Raw genomic sequence first — 25,917 nt, forward strand, 5'->3', positions numbered from 1 at the left:
GAGATGAATAAAGGTAGATAAGCAAGAAAAAATAAAGGCCAGAATCAGGGTAGACACAACGGAAATGCTAAAAGACAAATCTGAGGAGTACTGTAAAGACAATATTGACATTGGCAACAAAATGGGGCTAGGAGGTAAAAGGAAAAGATAAATGAAAGATGAATGGCCATTACTGGAAGTGATATTAATACAAATAACAAAGTCATTCACTCAGTCATCAAGTATTTACTGAACACTTACTTTGTGCCTGAGTGTTACTTCCTGTCAGGCACTCTGCTAGGAGCTCAGAGAGGTACAGGAGCTGGTTTCATGAGATGATGGATTTAGTTTTAAATGTGGAGAGTTTAAGCCATCAGTAGAAGATTCAAGCTGCCAGTTGTAGATAGAGATCTGTAGCTTAGGAGAATAATTGGGTTGGAATTATCTGTATGAAGAGAGGTCATAGTTGAAGCTGTGGAAAGTGGCAAGATCACCAACACAGAATTTTTCACTGAAGTAGAAAAAAATTCTCAGAAAGAAGAGAGCAAGTTCAAGAACAGACGTGAGAAAATGCCACACTTGGGGTCTGGAGAAACACGAACTATTAGCAAAGAGACGGCCAAAAAAAATGAAGATAATAGAATAAAATAAAAAGAGGAGCGCTGAGATAGCTGCATCAGGGAAAATGAGCAGCATTTACAGAAGCACGGGGTCTTGGATATTCCACAGCGTCAACTTTCCCACGAGAGTAAGGAGGGTGGAGCTGGAGAAGGCAATCCATTTCAAGCAGCCTCACCGGCAAGTGAGGAGCTGGGGGCCAAACAGGGGAAATGGTGAGAGGAGTTTGGTGGGCAAGAGAAAGAGAACAATGGAAAGATAGCTTGACGGGATAATAATACTTAAGACAATGTAAACTATCCCTTAACATTTTTTTGACCACTCGCAAGCCAGGCACTGTTCTAAGTGTTTGATATACACGAATGCATTTAATCCCTATCACAACTTATGATCTCTGAGAGACATACTATCTTATGTCTTTCTTACAGATGGGGAAATAGAGACAGAACTCGATGAAGAAACTTGCCCTACCTCACCTAGTTAGCAAGTATTACCACTCTGTTATGTTGTGCGGCTAGATGAAGCTTAGGCTTGTGGGAAGAAAGGAAATATAAAGAGGGGGAGATGGAATAATGGGTGAGGCAAGGTACAAAGGGGATGAGATAAAGGGTATCTCCTTTATGGGAGGAGCCCCACCTAGCGAAGGTTCCCTGGAACAAGATTGGGAGGAGAGAGGGAGCAAGGTGGAGAGATTTTTAAGGTCAGAGATGCACAGTTGCGGGGGCCTGCATTAGGCGATATTTTGCCCTTTTGGTAAAACAAGAGGTGAGGTCACTGGCTCAGAGTGCTAAAAGGGGATACTTGTTCCTCAAGTGTGGATTACGAAACGGGCTGGGAGGAGACTCTACATAAACCCCATTATTTATCTCGCTTTATCGATGAACACTTGTTCCACAGCGGAAAAGCAAGAATCATTAGGTATACACAAACCTGTCGCCAAACCCTACCCAGACATCCACATGCATTACAACAGAAATACAGATGACACTTAAGCTGGGCAGACCCTAATACTAGGTGGTACATAAGAACTAAAAGGCGACTTCTAATCTCATAGGTTCTCTCCCTCTCTGTTTCAAGTGGCTTTAATGGCAAAAAGAAACATAAAGTGCAGCCCACATAAATCACCGGCATATTGATGTACATTTTTCCTTTGTGGGTTTTTTTTTTTTTCCTCTTGTAAGAAGCGTTTGCTATTTAAAATCTGTTACTAGGTGATAATAGCATTTTTCTCTCTTCCCAAGTCACCCCTCCACATTTCACTGTGTGTTTGCAAGTAAAAATACCTGTTGCCATGCACATGAGAGGCGCAGAACGCAAAGCTGTAATGAAGCAGGGTCGGGTCAATGACAGCACCGTTTTCTGAATGCTCCATCAGTTCTGTAAGGTAGCAGAGGTGTCTGTAACAGCCTCTCACGCCATAACGGGCACAGTACTCATCCAGCACAAAGACTTGGCCAGGGCTAAACCACCCCTGCAAAAGGAAGAACAGAAATATATATATATATATACCCATATATATATATATATATATACACATATATATATATACACATATATATATATATATATTTTTTTTTTTCTGTACCAGGATTTGCTTTTCTGTAGGCACTGTCAGGCATTATAAGCAGAAGCTGCGTTACAGTGTCTTTTGACAATATTTTTTAAATTAGTAGTACGTTTCCTATTGTTTACCAAAGAGCGAATGTCATCGATTTTGGAACTGATCTGGGCCACTGACAACGTGAAACCATCCTGTCTTTATTGCCACAGTGAGGCATGGGCAACCTGTTCTCCTCCACTGTCACTCAAAATTACTCAAATTTATTCACAGCATCTAAACTGTCAGTCACAAAGAATGACATTACAAAAAACTTCAATCTCTATATGAATCAATTAAAAAGAGAATGGTAAAGCAGACATGATAACTGAAATTGCCTAGTTTCCAAAAGCATTTTATAAAGTGAACTAAGAGAATTTCAGTAAGTCTAGCAGTGGTAAACATGTACTATTTGGGTATTTAAATATTTGGGATATTGTTCTCATTCTATTGTCTTTCTATGACCAATACAACAAAGTTAATGTTTTACAGCAGTAGTTTCTGGTTCTCTTGCAATGAGATGTTAGGATGGCTGCGTATGCTTGGCTAACAAGAGAGGACCAGGTTAGGTAGAGCTGGTTTACAAAATATTTCAGTGGATTATATGGATTAATTTAAGATAAAAAAGAGAAAGAAGGGGGAATGGAGAGTTTTCAAAGGGGGCAGCATAATTGTGCAAGAGAAGGAAAAGAATAGTGAGAAATACAGAAAGATGAGACTGCAATAAAAAATAACTAAAAAGAAGAGAAAAAAGAAAACCAGAATACTACTTACTGTGGTGATAGTATAGGCACTGTACCAGACATATTATGTATATATTTAATATTTAGAACCATCATGCATAGTAGTTACTATGACTCCATGTTACAGATACAGAGGCTAAAGTTCAGAGGTAATCAGTGAATTGCTCAAGACGACAGTGCAAATCCGCTGCTGAGCCATGATTTACATCCAGGGTCATCTTGCGCTCAAACACTTTCTAATCACACCTACCCTCTAGGTGCAGTTGAAGACACACTGTAGTGTTCTCCTCACACTTCATATGGCACGTGAGTCATCCACATAACGAAAACGACTTTTGACAGTTCAGGAACTAACCCCACAGAGTGGAATCCAAGAGGAAAGTGCTCTTATTGATGATCAGTCTATGTGTGCTTATCCACAGAAAGATACATTAGGGTTTTGTGATGACTTGTTTTACTCTCCATGTAATTGTAAAGTTTGGGCTGGATCGGGTTTAAGCTACACAATTACATGTTGAATAATAGGTACTTAAAAAAGAGTCTATAAATGAATTAATGAACCATCAGCGTGATCATGGCAATAAATTGTTTAATTTCTTCCTGTCTACTGAAACATCTCTGATGAGCTGAGAGCACATCCTGTCTAAAATCTTATTTTAAAGAGAGTGTAACTTTACTGCATGCAGCTACCATGTTCAGTAGCCAACAGACTAAGTGGTGATAGAAATAGGGATATTCCACCTGGAGAAATTCCAGAGGAACTGCCATGAACAAAAATCCTTGGATTTAAAGGTACATAACGATTTTTAGGCTATAGTTTAATGCCCACATTCTAAGGAGTCAAGCATTCCTTCTAAATGTAAATTATACTTTGTATCTCAAATTTTGGCTGGTTTAAACACAAAGTAGCAGTTTAGCTACTCGATTTAATGTCTTTTTTTTTTTTTTTAAGGAAATTCAAATTATCTTTGGAGGGTTAGATGAAACTAAAGCTTTCCTCTGTTACATACAGCCCCTGTCATCATATTATTTATTGCACTGTTTCTTTTCCCTGTCACTTAGATTGTCTTTCTAGGAACAAAAGGGAGACATGAATAGTACCACCATTAGGTGAGCAGAATTTAAACCTTAATGTCTGTACAGGTGTTAGTAAATCCTATCACAGAGGTTTTTTATCTTTAGTAAAGCCTTCTATTTTCATTCCACCTTCTCCAGAGGGGCTGAGAAACCACAGTTCAGAATCTGCTCGAGTCCATTCTCCTGTCTATTGAGTGGCACAGCAGTGGTCTTCAAGTGTATAATTTTCAAATTGGGAAGCAATCGATTGGAATCCTTTATCCCTAACTCCAACTATAGTTATTAAATGAGTCAGGGATAAAAGGCCGCTTCATAACAAGTATTTCTCACTTTTAAAAATCTTTCACTCTAACCTATAGGGGACGAGATAGACAGATTTGTACTAACCAAGCAAGAATAGGAATCGTTCAGTCTGTGATCCAAAGTCTGCCTCTGGAGTATTCTAAAAAGGAAGGCGTGGTCAAGCTTGCAGGGATTCGCAGAAATAAACTCATCCATACCATGTTTCTGAAAACGGTCTGCATCTGTAAATTCAGAAAGGCATGTACAATACATTTATTTTTCTGGTTTAATAATAGGCAAACGTGGTTTTTGAACAACACAAAATGCATGTCTCATGATAACAGATGACTACTTTCCATTACATAAAATATGATGCCACGAATTCAGCATATAACCATAAAAGGCAACATTTTTTTGGAGCCTAAATAAAAATGACAGGGAAAAATCTGCCAATCATTTGGAATGAGGAAATTCTATTCACATTCAAAGCTACTTCAAATATCCATCACAGAAATAATCTTTTTTCCCCCCAATTTAAGAAAAGTTGATGCATTTGCAGTATACATTTACTGAAGGAACTGCCTGGAAAAGAACCCGGACCTATTTATTAAAAAAACCCGACAACGATGGCTAGAAGCCTGCTTTCCAAATGGCAAACTAGGGCAGAAATGAACATACTAGCTTCAGCTGGATCACTTCCAGTCTTTTTTTGTAGGGAGCTTTTAATGGGACCAACTTTAATGTAGAAATGGCAATGAATGCTCTCAGGCTTCAAGTTTAAGAGACATGAAAAAGGGAGCATCATGTTTGTGCAAATATGCAGACAAAGCACAACGTCCCAAATGGCACTTCAATCAAAGGCCCAAATTTATTGTTCTTTACAGATTGCATCTTTCAACGCCTATAGACCCTGCGGGTTTATCAAAAGGCAAGCTTTTATGATTGCTTTCATTAATGGTATGTTTTGTCAACGTCTTCAATGTGAGTTATTTACTAAGGAGAGAGAGAGAGAGCCACACAGCACCCGAAAGGAGTGCTGGGTGTTACTACATTAGCTCTGTTAGAGATGTCGCGCATATTGGGCAAGCAATCAGTTATCAAGATAAAAGTGGGCTCTCCTCACAGTGGTAGAGCTGAGGCTCCACTGTTCCTTAAAATTCACGGATAGATCTCATTACTGGTCATCACAAGAAGCAGAGTCTTAAATGTAAGCTAAATGTAGTTTTTAAAAACCTATATGGTCCAACCCTAAAACTGCAAAGGAAAGGAGACAAAAGCTTATTGATTAAACCCAATTATAGAGGCAGGCTCATAATAAAACTCAATATTGATCTGTGGACATGATGCTAACATAATCAGTCACATTTAGATATTTAGCCCAGATCATATTGATCCATGTCAAGTTCAACTTTCAGCCATATTTGTGGATGGAAGAACTATATAATTCAAGCTGAAGGGTCTTCAGAATCACATGTAAAAAGAAAAGATACACAAACTAATTTATATCTCACATCAGTGACAGATATCAAGAGGTGAATGCAGCAAGCAAGCAATGAATGGCCATTCATCAATGATGTAAGGTATACAGTTATGGTCCATGGAGAAAGTAGCATATGTATTCTTCTGCATTTAGTAATTACTTACCTGAATGATTAAATATATTACATGTGGTAATTAGTGTTAGTTGCATGAACACTAAACTAAACTGCTTTTCCTGAACTGAGAAATGAGATAATCCAACTTCTCCTGTATTTTAGTCTTATGTCTGATAGTCTTTTAACATAAAGTTAAGTATATGATAATGTGAAATAATATCAAATGTGGAGGAAGAATATTGAAAAATGCAAGGCATACATATTATAAAATCAGAAGATTTTGTATTTTAAAGAATTTATCTTAGAATCTTCATCTCTCCATTTATTTGAGTAAAAAAAATCTTTTAGTATCACCTTTATGAAATTAAATTACTAGTTTTATAAAACATCTGCTGAATTTTATTCATTATTTCTTTCACCAGAGAAGGTCATAACAAGAACTTAAAAATAACACCCATTAATGGTTTATGTGTTGAGAACAGGATATGTAATAAACTTCAGAGAAAAAAACCCATAATTCTCCTTTTACTATAAAGGTTTGTAGAAGCAAATTCTTATTTTAAAATAATGGGTATACAGTCTTTAAATAAGATACACAAGTTTCTGAAAAAAACTGAGTCTATAGTTCATTTCCATAATTAAATCATATTTTCAAAAATAAAGGTACTTTATGAATTATCTTCCTTATGAAATATAACTCAAAACCATATATTATTTAATGTGAGAAACCTTTCCAAATCACACACATAAATGGAAAAGTACTTTTCTAGCAAATACTATTACTGATAAAAATAATATTTATGATAGCAATTTAAGTCACAAACATAGAATGTATATTGATGGTGAAAAAACATACAGGCAAACAAACCCACTAAAATTTTTATTAAAAACAACAACAACAACCTACAATCTCTTCAGGGCTGTAAATTCTATGAAAGTGAAATGTACTTTCTATGCCATCTGATCAGCACAATTCAAAATATTTTATGTAAATAAACTTCACCATGCACTATTTTACCATTAGTTTCCATGAATTTATGAATAAATTAGAAAGGCAACAGTTTTGATCTCCCTGTGTGGGAAACCTTTCATTTTAAAATTCTCTCATGGAACAAACATATGGACACCAAGCGGGGGAAAGGGGGGGGAGGGGGGTGGGGGTTGGTGGTGGTGGGATGAATTGGGAGATTGGGATTGACATATATACACTAATATGTATATAATAGATAACTAATAAGAACCTGCTGTATAAAAAATAAAATTCAAAAAAAAAAAAAATAAAATTCTCTCATGAACTAAAGTAAAATAGGAAAATAATTATCATTAAAATAGCTAGTGTCTTATTTTTATAAAAGAATATTTTCATATAGTTTTCTCTTGGCATAACATGTCTTTATTAACTGTGAGGGTAACAAAGAGTTATCATCTGGGTCAAATGGAAAACATGCTTTCAATCAATTACATAACCAAATCCAAGGCTTGGAGACTTGCTTTAAAACTGAGTTATACTCGATCATCTTCAATTCATGTTCATCGTAACACAAAATTATGGTGACGAGTCTTAAACGGAAAATTATTCATGGCACTAATCAAATGTTCAATGACAACTTAGTTCAGTTCAGTTTGTCTTCCGAAACAATATAAGGAAATCATCGAAAGAAACCAACAAGATAAGAGCTAAAACAATGTCCTGTAAAACTGTCATATATTGTGATGATTAACCTGTGGACTAAGTATAGACGTTGGACATGATAAATGAGGGTACTGGTGGAGAGTTTCTATGGTAACAGTTGGATACATGCTCCAGCATCTTTAGGTAGTACTGTCTGTCACCAGGTGTGGTAAAAGTGGATGGAATAAAACCCAAATTGAGAAGGATTACTATTTGCTATAGATTTAAGAAATTATAGAGGCTTTATTCAAATGGGACCTGAAAAATTAAGTTTTTCATTAGGGTAATAGCTATTGGAAGTCAAGAGAAAAGAATAATAAGCAGGTTCACAGTATCAATTTAAACAGTTAACAATGACTTGAAAATAGCTAGCAGAGAAAACCATGTGAGGTCTACTAGCAAGCTGGCAGGTCCCACTGTGGTGGAAGGGCTATTTGGTGGGCATTGACCACAGTCAGCTCCTATGTGCTCAGGAACCCAAATACCAGGAAGGGCACCTAAGTCAGAAATCAGAATGTGAGAAGGGTAAAAATTAACTGAAATGTTTCTCTTTCCTTTGCAACTAATTCTAAGGATGCTGCATGTTTTTCTTTTTCTTTTCTTTCCTTTCCTTTTCTTTCCTTCCCTTCCCTTCCCTCCCCTTCCTTTCTTTCTTTCTTTCTTTCTTTTTTTTTTTCTTGCTGTTCCTGGTGGTGTGAGAGATTAGGGATATAAAAGAGAAAGGGGAAGAAAAAGAGAGTTGGAGGAAGGGGCAAGAACAGGACGGCACCGTAGAAGAGGAGGCCATTTATCAGCCTTCTGAGACCACTCAGGTGCTTGGTCCCAGGCCTTGGACTCCAGTACCGAAAGGACTAAGAAGACAGTGCTGCTAGCTAAGAGCCTGTCTTCTCTGCAAAACCTTGAGCTAAACTAAGCAGCATATGAACCTTTGAAATACAATAACTTGTTTTAAAATTATCCTATGTTTAGGAGTTTGCCTGTAGCTGCATTTACCACTACCCACCCCAATTAGACTTTCCTTTTAGCACCAACTCTCACTGAGCTTGAAAATTTACAGCAAGTTAAAAGTGGCACAGAGAAGTACCACTTCTCTTTTTAGAGCACCCATATAGCCTTCAATAGGAAAAGTTTAATGTTTTAAAATTTTATGCAGATTATCTTGTTGGTATGTTCACGTACATATGGTTTATGCTGAAGACCTAACAGAAAAGGTTGGTAGATATATTCATGAGGGGTCTGTTCATGCCTCCATTATTGACCCAAATAATTTCTTGGCTTGTTTTGGTTAATTGATTAAAAATGAATATATGGATTTACACATCTTACTTTCTGCAGCAAATAACAAATAAATAATACTTTTATATGATGACAATTTTAACGAACACATACAGACCTATAATCATAGGCAAAGTACACAGATATTCAACATTTATTTGAAATAATATATTCAATATAAAGTGGGACATACTTTACTGATGAAGGGTGAAATTTAACTTACTAGATCAATCAGGAGAATTAGCTTATAAAGTTAAATAAGTTTACAGTCTGATTTAAGAATTTTTTAAAAGTTTGGCTAAAATTGAAAAGAAGGTAAGTACTCTGGTTCATTTTTGACATTGATTTATTATTGAAAGTCAACTAGTACTGTGTTGTATTGTATTATGTAACATACACATTATATGTGTGAGAGGAAAATGAAAAAAAAAAAAAAAGGTGCCTGCACAGTATTTTGTTTGGGGACAGCAAAGAAGGACAGTTTAACTAAACAATGTCTATCCATCTGGCAAGAGGCAGACTGAAGCAGAAAAACTCAATAGTACTCCCCCAACCTCACTCCAATTCACCCTTTTCCTTAGAATTTCTGTAGATCTTGAAAGTCAAAGAAATATGGATGTAGAACAGATACACTTATTGGATAAATCTATAAATACACACCATTATATATACTTTTTAAAAGATAATAAGGTTGTCTCCTAATAAGTTAGATTTCATAAATTTATAATTTTGTTCTGACTATCCCTAACCATTTGGTATGCTTTAAAAATGAGCTTTTCTTTTTAAAGTTATAACATAGATACTTTGTAGAAATTCAGGCAAGAGAGGCAATGAATTAGCAACCAATCCCTCCAATTAAACGCATCCACTGTAAATATTTTAGGTATCATTCTACATATATTTAAAAATCTTTTTTAATAGAGTGAAAATAGTATCACATATATAATTTAGCATTTTTCTATACTAAACATTACAGAGAATTTTTTGCATGCTGTTGTTAACACCTTCATAGCCATTTCCTTTATGCCCACATGAATGATAGATATTAGTTTGTTTCTACTTTCCTGTTGTGGCAAAAATAAACATTTCTGTTTCATAAATGGTAAAGTTAATGTAAATATTCCAGGTTTGCCTAGAAAGCAGTATCATGACACTGTAAACAAGATCATGATATTACTTTAAAAAATCCTATCATTATATGACAAACCCACAGCCAACATCATTCTCAATCGTGAAAACCTGAAACGATTTCCTCTAAAATCAGGAACAAGACAAGGATGCGCACTCTCACCACTATTATTCAACATAGTTTTGGAAGTTTTAGCCACAGCAATCAGAGAAGAAAAAGAAAAAAAAGGAATCCAAATCAGAAAAGAAGAAGTAAAACTGTCACTGTTTGCAGATGACATGATACTATACATAAAGAATCCTAAAGATGCTACCAGAAAACTACTAGAGCTAATCAATGAATTTGGTAAAGTAGCGGGATACAAAATTAATGCACAGACATCTCTTGCATTCCTATACACTAATGATGAAAAATCTGAAAGAGAAATTAAGGAAACACTCCCATTTACCACTGCAACAAAAAGAATAAAATACCTAGGAATAAACCTAAGGAGACAAAAGACCTGTATGCAGAAAACTATAAGACACTGATGAAAGAAATTAAAGACAATACAAACAGATAGAGAGATATACCATGTTATTGGACTGGAAGAATCAACACTGTGAAAATGACCATACTACCCAAAGCAATCTACAGAGTCAATGCAATCCCTATCAAACTACCAATGGCATTTTTCACAGAACTAGAACAAAAAATTTCACAATTTGTATGGAAACACAAAAGACCCCAAAGAGCCAAAGCAATCTTGAGAAAGAAAAACAGAGCTGGAGGAATCAGGCTCCCTGACTTCAGACTATACTACAAAGCTACAGTAATCAAGACAGTATGGTACTGGCACAAAAACAGAAATATAGATCAGTGGAACAGGATAGAAAGCCCAGAGATAAACCCACGCACATATGGTCACCTTATCTTTGATAAAGGAGGCGAGAATATACAATGGAGAAAAGACAGCCTCTTCAATAAGTGGTGCTGGGGGCTTCCCTGGTGGCACAGTGGTTGAGAATCTGCCTGCCGATGCAGGGGACACGGGTTCGAGCCCTGGTCTGGGAAGATCCCACATGCCGCGGAGCAACTGGGCCCGTGAGCCACAACTACTGAGCCTGCACGTTTGGAGCCTGTGCTCCGCAACAAGAGAGGCCGGACAGTGAGAGGCCCGCACACGGTGATGAAGAGTGGCCCCCGCTCGCCACAACTAGAGATAGCCCTTGCACAGAAACGAAGACCCAACACAGCCAAAAATAAATAAGTAAATAAATTTATTAAAAAAAAAAAGTGGTGCTGGGAAAACTGGACAGCTACATGTAAAAGAATGAAATTAGAACACTCCCTAACACTATTTTAAAAAATAAACTCAGAATGGATTAAAGACCTAGAAGTAAGGCCAGACACTATAAAACTCTTAGAGGAAAACATAGGCAGAACACTCTATGACATAAATCACAGCAAGATCCTTTTTGACCCACCTCCTACAGAAATGGAAATAAAAACAAAATAAACAAATGGGACCTCATAAAACTTAAAAGCTTTTGCATAGCAAAGGAAACCATAAACAAGACGAAAAGACAACCCTCAGAATGGGGGAAAATATTTGCAAATGAAGCAACCGACAAAGGATTAATCTCCAAAATATACAAGCAGCTCATGCAGCTCAATATCAAAAAAACAAACAACCCAATCCAAAAATGGGCAGAAGACCTAAATAGACATTTCTCCAAAGAAGATATACAGATTGCCAACAAACACATGAAAGGATGCTCAACATCACTAATCATCAGAGAAATGCAAATCAAAACTACCATGAGGTATCACCTCACACTGGTCAGAATGGCCATCATCAAAAAATGTACAAACAACAAATGCTGGAGAGGGTATGGAGAAAAGGGAACCCTCTTGCACTGTTGGTGGGAATGTAAATTGATATAGCTGCTCTGGAGAACAGTATGGAGGTTCCTGAAAAACTAAAAATAGAACTACCATATGACCCAGCAATCCCACTACTGGGCATATACCCTGAGAAAACCATAATTCAAAAAGAGTCATGTACCACAATGTTCACTGCAGCACTATTTACAATAGCCAGGACATGGAAGCAACCTAAGTGTCCATCGACAGATGAATGGATGAAGAAGATGTAGCATATATATACAATGGAATATTCCTCAGCCATAAAAAGCAACAAAATTGAGTTATTTGTAGTGAGATGGATGGACCTAGAGTCTGTCATACAAAGTGAAGTAAGTCAGAAAGAGAAAAACAAATACTGTATGCTAACACATATATATGGAATCTAAAAAAAAAAGGTTCTCATGAACCTAGGGGCAGGACAGGAATAAAAACACAGACATAGAGAATGGACTTGAGGACACAGGGAGGGGGAAGGGTAAGCTGGGACGAAGTGAGAGAGTAGCACTGACATATATACACTACCAAATGTAAAATCGATAGCTAGTGGGAAGCAGCCACATAGCACAGGGAGATCAGCTCGGTGCTTTGTGACCACCTAGAGGGGTGGGATAGGGAGGGGGGGGGAAGGAGACACAAGAGGGAGGGGATATGGGGATATATGTATACATATAGGTGATTCACTTTGTTATACAGTAGAAACTAACACAACATTGTAAAGCAGTTATACTCTAATAAAGATGTTAAAAAAAATCCTATCATTACAAAAAATTTAATACAGTGAAGCAAAAAAGTATCATAAAAATACTTACCCTTACCAGCTATATAGGTCAGCAAAGAAATGAAAAACATATTTAAACATTTAAATAAATGTTTAGAAACATTTATTTCTAGTCATTTTAATTTCATGTTATTTTCTCAGTTTCCACTAATGACTCTAAAAGTTGTTCTTCCAAGAGATGATCAAGAAAGAGAAAAAGAAAGAATACAGAAGTCAAGGAAGGGAGGAAAATACGAAAGGCAAAACTAGTCTCTGGAGCAGTCCAGTGACATCTCTGATAGAGGTCATGGTCAGTAGCTCATTTGGATGAAGTAGAAACACATTTTTCTTTCTTCTTTCCTTTTCTTTCTTTGTTTTTTTTTTTTTTTTTTTTCTTTTTTAAAGAAAGGTAAAACAGTAGGGTCTGCTCTGACAGAAAACTTTACTAACAGCCTGGAATACAAGAAAGCTCTTAACGCGACTGGAACAGTTTGGCTTTTTAGAACAAATTTAGCTTTTTTAAAACAAGTTTATCAAGGGGCTAGAAAATTCAGTTCCACTTAGCCTGATCAACACTGCTTTGACAACACATTGTTATCTAATAGAAAGGTTTTGCTAGAAAGAAATTATATGGCTATCTGAATAAACTGATTATTAGGTCCTTTCCTCATTAATTCTGTATCATGTAGTCATGATTTTAATGTTCTAGACCAGTGGTTCCCATCCACTTTTCTTGCCATGTGTGTAAGATGGTTGATATCCTTTATGATATCAGCACACTCCTTGGGTATTCCTTGCACACAAGACGTAAAGAAAAAATACTGGAACACAAGTGAATGAGGGAAACATTTTCACAAAAATAATTTTCAAGTCACCGTAACTCGGCAGTTCTCAAATGGGGGTAAACCTTCCCCACCTTTCCCCCTGTCCCCTGGAACATTTGACAATGTCTAGACATATTTTTGGTCGTGAGACCTGGGGTCGGGGGGTGGGGCAGTGCGGTCGGGTGCTACCGGCATCTAGTGGGTAGGAGACAGGGATGAAGCTAAACATCCTATAATACACAGGACAGCCCTCCCCTCAACCCCTGAAACAAAGAATTATCTGGCCCAAGATGATAGTCTTGCTGAGATTGAGAAACACTGCTCTAACAAAGAAAACAATCACTCTGCTTCTGATTAAGACAGTGTCATTAAAAACAGATTAAACTTCCTCCCTGAAACAACTAAAAATTCATGTAAAAAATATTTTAAAAAACATTCTTAAAATTTTGGACATCGTGCAACATAGGAGAGTGATTCCTAAGAGGCGGGGAAACAAATGAGATGAGCCTTTTAGTTGCCCCAGGTTAATGCCAGGAGAAACTTTCAAAGCTGTGGCTCAGGGAGGGAGAACCCAGGGAGAGCCAGTGGTCTCCCTGAGTTGAGAATGTGGAGTTGACAGTTCAGGAAGGCCAAGGCTGCTGGAGTTTGCAGGAAAGACTACTGGTCCCTCTCGCTGCCCCATTTCGTATTCAAATGAATACTGACCACCTCACGCAAGGTAGGCAACAACATGAGGATGGGGAAAGAACCACCCTAAAGGATTAGAGGGGACAATGCCCCAGACTCACACAGAGCCTGGAGCAGTGCCTGTTCCCAACAGCCAGAAAATAAAACCTCAAATTTCACTGGTCATCAGTTGGGGTCTTTAAGAATAGTCTTGGTCCAGAACTGGGGACAACTCATCCTAGACTAGATGCTATGTGGTCCCACCCAACAAAACTTAAAAGCAAAACCTGAAAGAATCACACTTCTTTCAAGTAATTTAACCGTGTCTTAGAATAAAGCTCAAGAATATTTTTGTGAAGAAAACTACACCAAGGCACATTATAATCAAATTGCTCAAAACCAGTGATTAAGAGAAAATCTTTAAAGCGGCTTGAGAAAAAAACCACATTATATAGAGGAAGAAACAAAAATGATAGCACATTTCTCATCAGGAGAAAAAAAAAGCAAGTTAGCAGAGAGTGGAGCAAAGTCTTTAAAGTACTGAAAGAAAAGCATCTTTCCAAATGAAGGTAAAATAATGACATTTTCATATAGAAAAAAGCTAAAAGCTGAAAGCACTACAGAAAAGTCAAAGGAAGTCCTTTCAGAAGTGAAATATCTCTATAAGAGAATAAAGAGTGCTAGGAATGGTAACTACACGGTTGAGTATACAACATTTTCTCTTATTATTTAAATTTCTTTAAAAGGTAATTGACTGTTTAAGGCATAATAATAATATCAATGTATTGTGGGATTTACAACATTTGTAGAAGTAAAATGGATGACCAGAATTGTGCAGGGGCCAGGAAGGGAGATATGGAAGTACACCATTGTGAGATGCATATACTACGTATGAAGTGCCATCATCACTTGAAGATGGATCGGGATAAGTTTAAAGGTGTACACTCTGAAGCCTAAAGCACGCAGGAATCTGGAGTTGAGCTCATATTCCACCTTTATTTGGCCTAAAGTGCCTTTGTTTAAGATGTCTAAATGTAATACTAACGGGTGTCTAAAAAGAACAGAAAATAGTTATTTGCTGCATGAAAAGTATGAGAAGAGAGAAGAAAATAATGAGAGAAGAAAATAATGAATGTCAAAATGCTGCTCCGCTGGAGAAGAATCTTGAGAGTAGAAGGGTGTTGAATGAAAAGTTCCAATTTGAGCTTACAGTTAAAGACAAACTGATTTATTATATTACAGAAGGAACCAGAGAAGTTTTACAAAGGAGTATAACAAGTTAAAACATTTGGTTTAATGATTATTAAAGCTACATTTGAAAATGTTTCTATCATTATCACATAATTTGTTATTAATTAGTTGTAAATTAAAATGAAAAATTTAGTTCTTAATGATTTATATTAGCATTGAGAAAATGACATGAATATAAAGGTACCTAGAAAAAGAAAGTTGCCTTGATGACTTTTTTTTTCCGACCCACAACAGAAAATAGGCCTATTATCCTTTTGGTTTGTTAGAAACAACTCTAGAAAGTTATGGTCCATCATTTTGGTATTCTGGAATCTTAATGCCAGTTTGATTCTGCAATACTTTTCCCATTTCAATAGAACACATAAGTTAAAATTACAGTAAGTTAAAATCAATTTTCTTTTATGCTCTTGAGATTCCCAGAGACATCCCAGTGCTTGGCAAATTCATGACTGGAAATCATAGGCACCATTTATTCCAGGTTTGTCTGAAAAATTAGATAACTGATTCTATGACTACTAAAATGAACTATTCTTATTCAATTAGGAATCAGTTAATGATGTAAACTATAATACTGAACAAATTTGACTCAGGCAATTTTATATCTTATTAAGGTTATTAATTGATAATCAAATTATTTTTCAACAAAACTTACAAAGCTGAGCATCTGCATGGAGAGTTCCTCCTTTAGGATTCAGCTTCTGGGCTTGAACTGCAGGAATGGGTTTATACGATTGACCTGTGGCCCTATACATGGCTTGAACCCACAATATTCTATCCTGTTCATCATCACTTGCAAATATTACAGTGTCTCCTTCTTTAACAGCATTGAAGAACATCTGACCACCCTGAAGGCCTGTGGAGGAAAAAAAAGACATTGTTAAAAACGTACACAATTGGCACAATTTTAACCTCATTCATTAAATGGTCTCAGGGAAAAGAACTGATTTGCTATTTGAGCTCAATGCCTTGAATCATTTTTAGTTGAGGATCAAATCCACAATCCAAGAATTGAAGGAAAACAATAAGGCGAAGCTACACACTTCCATATCACTTTGGAAATTAAAATTAGCTTAGGGAACAGTTCATAACAAAGCAGCATTCTGCAAGACATGCAAACCTACCCCAAAGGAATGCATAGCAAAGTCTGATATTTCATGCCAGAGAAGAAAGTCATTATCTGCCGGCACATTCCTCATTCTATATAGAGGAGATATATATGACCAGTTGAGCAGTAAAAAAATATAGGTAAGATAAAAATGATACTTACATTGCATGGTATTTTACTTTTGCAAAATTCTTTCATAGAGAAGATGTTTTAAGTGATTGATCAGTGAATGTGATCACTGACTTCTATTTTTAATCTATAATAATTTCTTTATCTATTCATTAGTATCTATATATTTCTTAACCTCACTTTATTAATTTCATTAATCTCCATATATTCGTTCATTCATTCACTTATTCACTCACTAATCTCAAACACTGAGTGTCCAGTACTATACACAGCATTAATATATTAGGAGGGAGGGAGAGAAGTACAAGAATGTGATGTTGGGGAGAAAATTAGTAGAATATAATATACAGTTATTCATTAGCTATTTCTTTCCCTATTTCTGTCTCTTGTACCTTTTGCTTTTCAGTAAAGAAGTTTCTGAAAGCACTGTTGATATTTCTCATACAATTTCCCCATAACGGTAACTTTCACATATTTCATCCTTGTACTGAGATAACAGAGATGATGACTTATGGCTAAAACTAAGTAGCCTCATAAAGATATAAGTCAAATCCCATCAAATCTTGTCTAGGTATATAAATGGAATATGTACCATTCACTGAATGGAGTTTGAAATGGAGAATAGACACAGGATATTTATGACAATTTCATGAATACATGAGAGGCAGGGAAAGTGATTCAACTAAGAATTACCTGGGTGGGGATCTGTGTAATCCACAGTGTATCCTTCAAGCTGCATTAATTCTTGTGGTTCAGACTTTTTTTCTCTATAACTGCACATAGCAAAGGTGTATTGGCTAACCTGCATGAGAAAAAAAGTTTACATATTGGTTACATTAAATTTATCTTCTAGTTTTTTCTTTATCAGAAGACTCTGACCAAAATAAAAAAAAGTAACATATGATTTGCATATAAATTATTAAATGTTCGCATTTTTTAAAACCTTGCTCAGAGTTAAGCACCTTTCATTTATCAGCTTGCAGTTAGGCCTTTCATGCCTATGACCCAGCATTTCCCAGTTTGATGACCTGCTGGCCAAGATTCTATGAGCTATTTATTAATAGAAGAGCCATAAAAAAAAATAGTTGTGTTAAAAATAAGTTTGGGGGCTTCCCTGGTGGCGCAGTGGTTGAGAATCTGCCTGCCAATGCAGGGGATGTGGGTTCGAGCCCTGGTCTGGGAGGATCCCACATGCCGCGGAGCAACTCGGCCCGTGAGCCACAATTACTGAGCCTGCGCGTCTGGAGCCTGTGCTCGGCAACGAGAGGCCACGATAGTGAGAGGCCCGCGCACCGCGATGAAGAGTGGCCCCCGCACCGCGATGAAGAGCGGCCCCCGCTTGCCACAACTAGAGAAAGCCCTCGCACAGAAACGAAGACCCAACACAGCCATACATACATACATACACACATACATACAAAGAATGTAAGCAGACAAGAATAGCATTAAAAAAATAAAAAAAAATAAAAAAATTTTAAAAAAATAAAAAATAAGTTTGGGACCATAAAACTTCTAGAGGGAGACATAAGCAGAACACTCTGACATAAATTGCAGCGATATTTTCTTTGGATCTGTTTCCTAAAGCAAAGGAAATAAAAGCAAAAATAAACAAATGGGACCTAATTAAACTTACTAGCTTTTGCACAGCAAAGGAAACCATCTACAAAATGAAAAGACAACCTACTGAATAGGAGAAAATATTTGCAAATGATATGACTGATAAGGGATTAATATCCAACATATAAACAGCTCATACAACTCAATATCAAGAAAGCCAAACTGCCTGATTAAAAAAATGGGCAGAACACTTGAATAGACATTTTTCCAAAGAGGACATGCAGATAGCCAACAGGCACATGAAAAGATGCTCAACATCGCTAATCATTAGGGAACTGCAAATCAAAACCTCAGTGAGATATCACTTCACACCTGTCAGAATGGCTATCTTCAAAATGACCACAAACAAAAATGTTGGAGAGGATGCGGAGAAAAGGGAACCCTTGTGTACTGTTGGTGGGAATGTAAATTGGTGCAGCCACTGTGGAGAACAGTATGGAGGTTCCTCAAAAAAGTAAAAATAGAACGACCATATGACCCAGCAATTCTACTCCTGGGTATATATCTGAAAAAAAATACACACACACACAAAAACACTAATTCAAAAAGATACATGCACCCCAATGCTCCTAGCAGCATTATTCACAATTGCCAAGGTATGGAAGCAACCTAAGTGTCCAACAACAGATGAACAGACAAAGAAGATGTGGTTTATATACACAATAGAATACTACTCAGCCATAAAAAAGAATGAAAATTTGCCATTTGCAGCAATATGGATGGACTTGGAGGGCATTATGTTAAGTGAAATAAGGCAGAGAAAGACAAACACTGTATGATATCATTTACATGTGGAATCTAAAAAACACAACAAACTAATGAATGTAACAAAAAAAGAAGCAGTCTCACAGATACAGAGAACAAACTAGTGGTGACCAGTGAGGAGAGAGAAGGGGGGAGAGGTAGGGGATTAAGAGGTACAAACTACTATGCATAAAATAAGCTACAAGGTTATAGTGTATAACGCAGGAAGATAGTCAATATTTTATGATAACTACAAATGGAGTATAACCTTTAAAAACTGTAAATCACTATATTGTACACCTGTAACTTACATAATATTGTACATCAACTATACTTCAACTAAAAAAAAGTTTGGGAATCATCAGGTTAAATAAAGACAAACAGGCTTCTTTTACTGCAGGTTCTTTACGGCCTTTAATATGCTAATACACATTGTGAATCTCCAAGAATGAGACATATTATGAGCATTCTCAAACATACAATCATGGAACCACATTTTCAAGCACACATATTTCAAGACTTAACCAAAGTAAAAAAGATCTTAATAAACATTGGAAATTTATTGGGCCACATAACCAACCCCACAGGAAGGTCCAGGGTGGAGTTAAGGTTTTAGGCAGCCAGGGACTCAACATGGCCAAGATCTGCTGTCTCTCTGCTCTGCTTCTCTTGAGGAACTGGCTTCATGTTCTTATCCTGAAGTCTCACTGGGCTAGAACCATAGCTGCCAACAGCTCTGCAGCCACCTCTCTGATTGCCTCAGCTTAGGTGTAAGGCCGTATGTGGACCATTCACTGTGGCCAAGGGGCAAAAGTACCACCGTTAGCCCAGTCTGGGTCAAGAGCTCACATCTGTGGCAAAGACTACTGAATGCTACAATGGGCAGGCTCTTAGAAGTTCCTCCAAAACAGTGAGGGGGAGGTGCTGCTCTGAGCAGGAGAAAAAGATGTCTGGTGGATTGATATCTAATTGCAAAATTTCCTACAACACAGGATTCCACGGAAAACACTTTGCTTAATGAGAGTTCCCTTTCCCACTTTTGAACAGAAATTAAAACTAAGGAAACATAAGCACACCTTTCAGTAGACGAAGATTACTTAAAGAGGACTCAAAAAGGAACTAATTAGGAAAGAAAAAAATAGATTACATGAACTAACACTAAAATTAAGAACGTCTCCTCATTGGGGCTTCCCTGGTGGCGCAGTGGTTGAGAATCTGCCTGCTAATGCAGGGGACATGGGTTCGAGCCCTGGTCTGGGAAGATCCCACATGCCACTGAGCAACTAGGCCCATGAGCCACAACTACTGAGCCTGCGCGTCTGGAGCCTGTGCTCTGCAACAAGAGAGGCCTGCGCACCGCGATGAAGAGTGGCCCCCGCTTGCCACAACTAGAGAAAGCCCTCACACAGAAAAGAAGACCCAACACAGCCAAAAATAAATAAATAAATAAATTAATTAATTAAATCCATGTTAAAAAAGAAGAACGTCTCCTCATTAAAGGATACCATAAAGAAAGTAAAAAGGTGTATGCAAAATATATATTCAACAAAGAACTAATATCAATGTGGGGTGATTTGTAGATAAGAGCAAAAACTGAGGTTACTTGGAGAAGAGGAAATTCTGCCTCAAGACAGCAGCGTTAACTCCTGCCTGAGTTTCTAGCCTGCTGGCCTTTCTGGAGAACCCTGACTGATACCAAAAGACTTATTACGGATTACGAACACTTCATCCAGCCAATTTTCTTCCAGGAACTTACCCAAGGAAACAAATGGACAAATACTCAAAGATGCATATGCAGTGTGTTCACGGCAGCACTGCATATGAGAAAGAACTGGAAAAACCAACAGTGGCTTGATTAAATACATTATGGTATAACCACACAGTAGTATAATGCCATACAGCCATTGAAAGAGATATGACTTTTTTTTTTCTGGACATGAAACTATTTCTAAGATATAACATGAAGAGCGGATTTAAAAAATGTAGAGTGTGCTTTTTTTGGTAAACACTCTATATACATATGAATAGAAGGATGTATACTGAAACTATAAATAGTGATTATTATTGGATAGTACAATTATAGGTCATTTAAAGTTATTTTTTTCAGTGTTTAAAGTTTTTTTTCAAAGAATATTAATTACTTTATAATGAGAGTTTTTCTATTTTGGAAAAAACCCCAAAGCTTTGTTTGGGAACAGCGAGTCCAATAACTTGAGACACTTGCGGTTCTTGCTACTCTTAGATTTCCTTTTCTTTTTGCTTTCCGTATCTTATAGATGGCCAATGAATTTACTTTCTCACCTGCATATGCCTAAGGCTTACAGATGAAACCCACTGGCTCCCATCGGAGCTTCAGTTTCTTTGTGTAAAAAGGTATGACTGTGGGTGTTTTTTTAGGGGGTGTTGGTAAGTGGTAAACAGTAACATTATACTTCCATTATTTATCCTAAAAAGCAACTCATTCTCTTACTTAACTTAGTCCAAAATCCCACCATTCTTCCATAAAGTGATTTAACATAGTGTTATCTTAAAAATATTATGAAATATTTCAAGCATAAAAAACATGATAATATATTAACATGTATATACCCCCCATCCAGCTTTGTTCAATCATAACTTCTTGTGTGTATGTATATATATATATATATATATATATATATATATGCTTTAAGTCCCCACCCCTGACTCCAGCTCCTCCGGACAGAAAAAGTTAATGCCTACATATTACACCTGCTCAAACCCATTTCCTTTTCTCTCTCCCCAGAGGGAATCATTATGCTGAATTTTGTGTTTATTATTTCCACTCATGCTTTAAAACTTTTATTTTACATGTAAGTTCTTTTAGGTTCCTGGACCTAGTTCCAACCTGTGTGTGGGGAGAGGGTGAAGGGTGGTTTATATCACCACCAAACAATGCTCGGGACACCAGCTGGTTTCCCTACAATTTAACTCAACTGTGATACTATCTGCCAGGAGATAGCACCAGATTCCACAAGTGAAGGGTTCAGTCTGAAAAGCTTGCCCTCCCACTCCCCCTACTTGAGATACCAGTTGCAAGCCTAGGTTGTTTACCTGTGCTCTGGTCAACCGGTTACAGACTGGAGGTTCCCATGACCCCCTCCTGTACCTCAGAGGCCAGTTGCAAGTCCAAGTTGTTACCTGTACTTCTGACCAACTGGCTATAGATCAGAGGTTCCCGGTATTCCCCCACACACCCCCTTGGGTTCAATTAATTTGCTAGAGAGACTCATAAAACTCAAGAAACCCATTTACTTACTAGATCACAGGCTTACTATAAAAGAATATAACTCAGGAAAGGCCAGATGGAAGAGATGCATGGGGCGAGGTATGGAGAAAGAGTGAGGAGTGTCCAAGCTCTCTCCCAGCACTCCATTCTCCCCAGATCTCCATGTGTTCACCAACCTGGAAGCTCTCTTGAACCCTCTCCTTTTGGGTTTTTGAAGCTTCATTACATCGACATGATTGATTAAATCACTGATCATTGGAGATTTATTCAACCACCAACCCCTCTCCCTGCCCCAGAGGTCAGGGTGGGTGGGACTGAAAGTTCCAGCCCTCTACTCCTGTGGTTGTTTCTCCTGACAATCAGCCTAAGGTGCTTCCCAAAGTCACTGCATCAACATAACACCTTTATCACTCTCATTACTTAGGAAATTCTCAGGGTTTTAGAAGCTCTGTGTTAGAATAGGGATGATGGCCAAATATACATTTCTTTTGCTTTTAACTCATCTCCTCCTAAGTGTAGAAAATTGAGTGCTTTGCTTCTATCACCAGCTCCCATCTTATAAATCAGTGCTCGTTATATGCTAATTCTACCTTATTTTAGTAATATTACTAAATATTACTATACTATTATTAATATACTAATATTAACATTTAGTCAGAAAATATTCATTATCAAATGTTATCTAGTCAATATTTATTTGCCCTTTTTGTTTTTAAATTTTTATTTATTTATTTTTGGCTGCGTTGGGTCTTCATTGCTGTCCGTGGGCTTTCTCTAGTCGCAGGGAGCAGGGGTTACTCTTCGTTGCGGTGCTGGGCTTCTCATTGCGGTGGCTTCTCTTGTTGCGGAGCATGGGCTCTAGGCACGTGGGCTCAGTTGTTGTGGCGCACGGGCTTAGTTGCTCCGCGGCGTGTGGGATCTTCCCGGACCAGGGAAGGAATCTGTGTCCCCTGCATTGGCAGGCAGATTCTTATCCACTGCTCCACTAGGGAGGCCCTTGCCCGTGTCTTTACCCATTTTTTTTTTTTGGTGACCATTATTTCTTGAATTACACTCCATCATTCTGAGTTCAATCTCCTTCCTTCCTTTTAGCAAAAGCTGAGTCAGTTTTTCTTTTTATTTTAAAATGTCTTTAATTCTCCCTTACTTATTAATGATGGTTTATTTGGTTATACATAGTATTTTAGGCTAGTAATCTTTCAGCACTTTGAAGATACTACCCCACTGTCAGAAGGCTTATATATCTAAGTTGAAAAGTCTGATGAAAATCCAGTTGTGGTTCCCTCGTAGTTAATTTGCCTTTTCTCTCTGGTTTCTCTTAAATGTTCTCTTTATCTTTGCTGTCCTGCAGTTGCACTGCAAAATTTCTACTTTTATATTTATCGTAGTTAGTATTTGTTGTATTTCTTATATCTGATAATGCATGACTTGTATCAATTTTAGAATCTTGTTCAGTATTTTTTCAAAGGTTGAGTCTGTCCCATTTTTCCTGTATACTGCCTTTTCTTCCAATTCTATCAGAAGTATCTTGAAACTGTAGATTCTTTCCTCCACATCTTCTAACCTCTTTACATGTTTCATGTTTCTGCATTTCTGTATGCTGAATTCTGAGTTATTTCTTCAGATTATAACTAACACGCTATCATTAATTATATCACTAACTTTCTCTTCAGATGTGTCTAACCTACTGTTTAACATGTCCAATAAGGGTGTAATTTCAATGACTGCTTTACATTTTTGGTTAGTAGTTGTGCATAGTCCCTTTCCAAACCTGCTTGTTCATTATTTCATAGTGTTACGTTCTTTTCTGTTGTTGTTTTGTTCTTTTCTTATACTTTTGAACCCACTTATAAATTTCAGTGCCTTAAATACAATTATTTTATAGTTTATATATGTGATATTCCTATTACTGAAATTCTTGGGGGTGCAAATAATTAGTTTATTATTCTATAATTTTAAATTACGAGCTCATATTCAGCACAGTTTTATCTGTAGATCTCTTATAAAGCCTAGGTTAAGGGATCATTTCTCCAAAAAATATATATATTTTTTAATGCCAGATGCCTCAGATGTATCACCAATCCAGAAGTATTTTTTTATGTTAATTTCTTAACTTGGGTGTTTCCCTTATATTTGGAGAAATAAATTAGAACTTCAAAACTTTCTGAGTCAAGGCTAAGAGTTACATTCTCAGGCATCTGTTTTACTCCACATTCCAAACCTAAGGCCAAACAGAAATTTACCAGCCTGAGGGCAAGCTTTTTCTAGTCTACCATTTCCCTGAAATCTAACTCTTTTAAGTTCTTTATGAGAAAGTCTCTGTTCCAAATTCCCACTTTGAGAATGCCTCAGGGTATGTTTTCTTTCTTGGAGTGAACAATAAAATCCCTAGCTCCTGACAGACCAACATCAATATCCCTTGTCCCATACCCCAGCCCCAGGGCAGCCACAATGTCAATTCACAAGCTTCACTCTTTGGTCCCTGAGGTTTTCCTTTCTTCTTACAGTTACGTATGTAAAAAGATGTGTATTATATCATATCATTTCTAGATGTTTGCCATAAAAGAATTCTTAGCAGTATTTTTACGACTAGCCAACACCACCAATTTAAACCCTTTGGCTAACTCTCGATTCTAATTTTGTTTTATGGAGTTTCTGAATAGTAGGTGTAAGTTTTATATGCATGAGAGAGACTATACATGTCCTTTTCACCACATTCCAGGAAAAAAAAATCCATGATGGTTAGTATATAAAACCAAACATATGTTCAAATTTGTCTTATAATTAAAACATAATTATTAGACACCAGAGACTATTCCAAAGTCATCATTTTGTGATCAATTATTAACAAAATAGAAATATTTATTAAGCAAATCATTCATGTTTTCCATTTCATTCTTTTGGAGAGTCTTCAAAACCTGACTAAAAGAAAGTCTCCTGACAAATCACCACAGGAACGACCTGGAACCCGCTGGGAGAGAGAAGAAAAGCACAGGAAGGTCTGCCTTCCTTGCAAGGGTTAGCAAAAATCTCCAGCAATTACTAGCTGGAGTACAAGCCACCACTGCATCTGCTACTCCAGACAGACTATCCGGCAAGACTCGCCCACTTCTATGCATTTCTTCACCTGAACTCCCAAGCAGGAAAATATCACCTTCGCCTTTAAAATCCCACTTTCCATCTATTTCTTTATCTAGTAAAACCCTACTCCCCATTCCAAGACCCTGACAAACTTGTCCCCTTTACCTTTCTAACTGCATTTCCTGTGTGTTGTCCCCTGTTTTTGCCTCACTGGCTCCTACACTGTCTGGCATATAGTCCCTGCCTTTTAATTTCTCCATGAAATCCAACTTATTTCAATTCTATAAATATTCTACTAAGCCACATTTGAAAATGTATTCTATTTGAAAGTACAAATCACATACTTATCTTGTTAAAAAAAAAATAACACTAATAATCCAGCAGCCCAAATTACCCAACGTGTACTCTTAAATGGATCCTCCACTACTTGGCATACAAATAATATTTGATTTTTTAAATGTCAAACACTCCACTTAAAATGTTCAGGAAATAATAAACATGAGGCCAAATTCATTCCTTCATCTATATAGCCTGTCTCGAGCACGCATTATGTGATGGGCACACCTGTGAGGGCCACGGGGACCCAGATCTTACTCTTCAGGATACACAGCTGTGATGATG

General features: G+C 37.0%; 1 protein-coding gene across 11 annotated transcripts in view; it reads right to left on the reverse strand.

The window, feature by feature from the left end:
* The window catches only part of CADPS2 (calcium dependent secretion activator 2), a 548,265-nt gene that overhangs the window by 157,824 nt on the left and 364,524 nt on the right, over positions 1–25,917 (reverse strand). For all 11 annotated transcript variants that reach the window (XM_061198688.1, XM_061198685.1, XM_061198689.1 and 8 more), the window contains 4 exons: positions 17,301–17,409; positions 16,026–16,226; positions 4,402–4,538; positions 1,881–2,068 (listed from right to left, as the gene is read on the reverse strand). In XM_061198688.1, coding sequence (XP_061054671.1) covers positions 1,881–2,068; positions 4,402–4,538; positions 16,026–16,226; positions 17,301–17,409 — 635 coding nt within the window. The remainder of the gene's footprint in view (positions 1–1,880; positions 2,069–4,401; positions 4,539–16,025; positions 16,227–17,300; positions 17,410–25,917) is intronic.

The sequence above is a fragment of the Eubalaena glacialis genome, chromosome 8, assembly GCF_028564815.1.
Source record: "Eubalaena glacialis isolate mEubGla1 chromosome 8, mEubGla1.1.hap2.+ XY, whole genome shotgun sequence".
Classification (NCBI taxonomy): Eukaryota; Metazoa; Chordata; class Mammalia; order Artiodactyla; family Balaenidae; genus Eubalaena; species Eubalaena glacialis.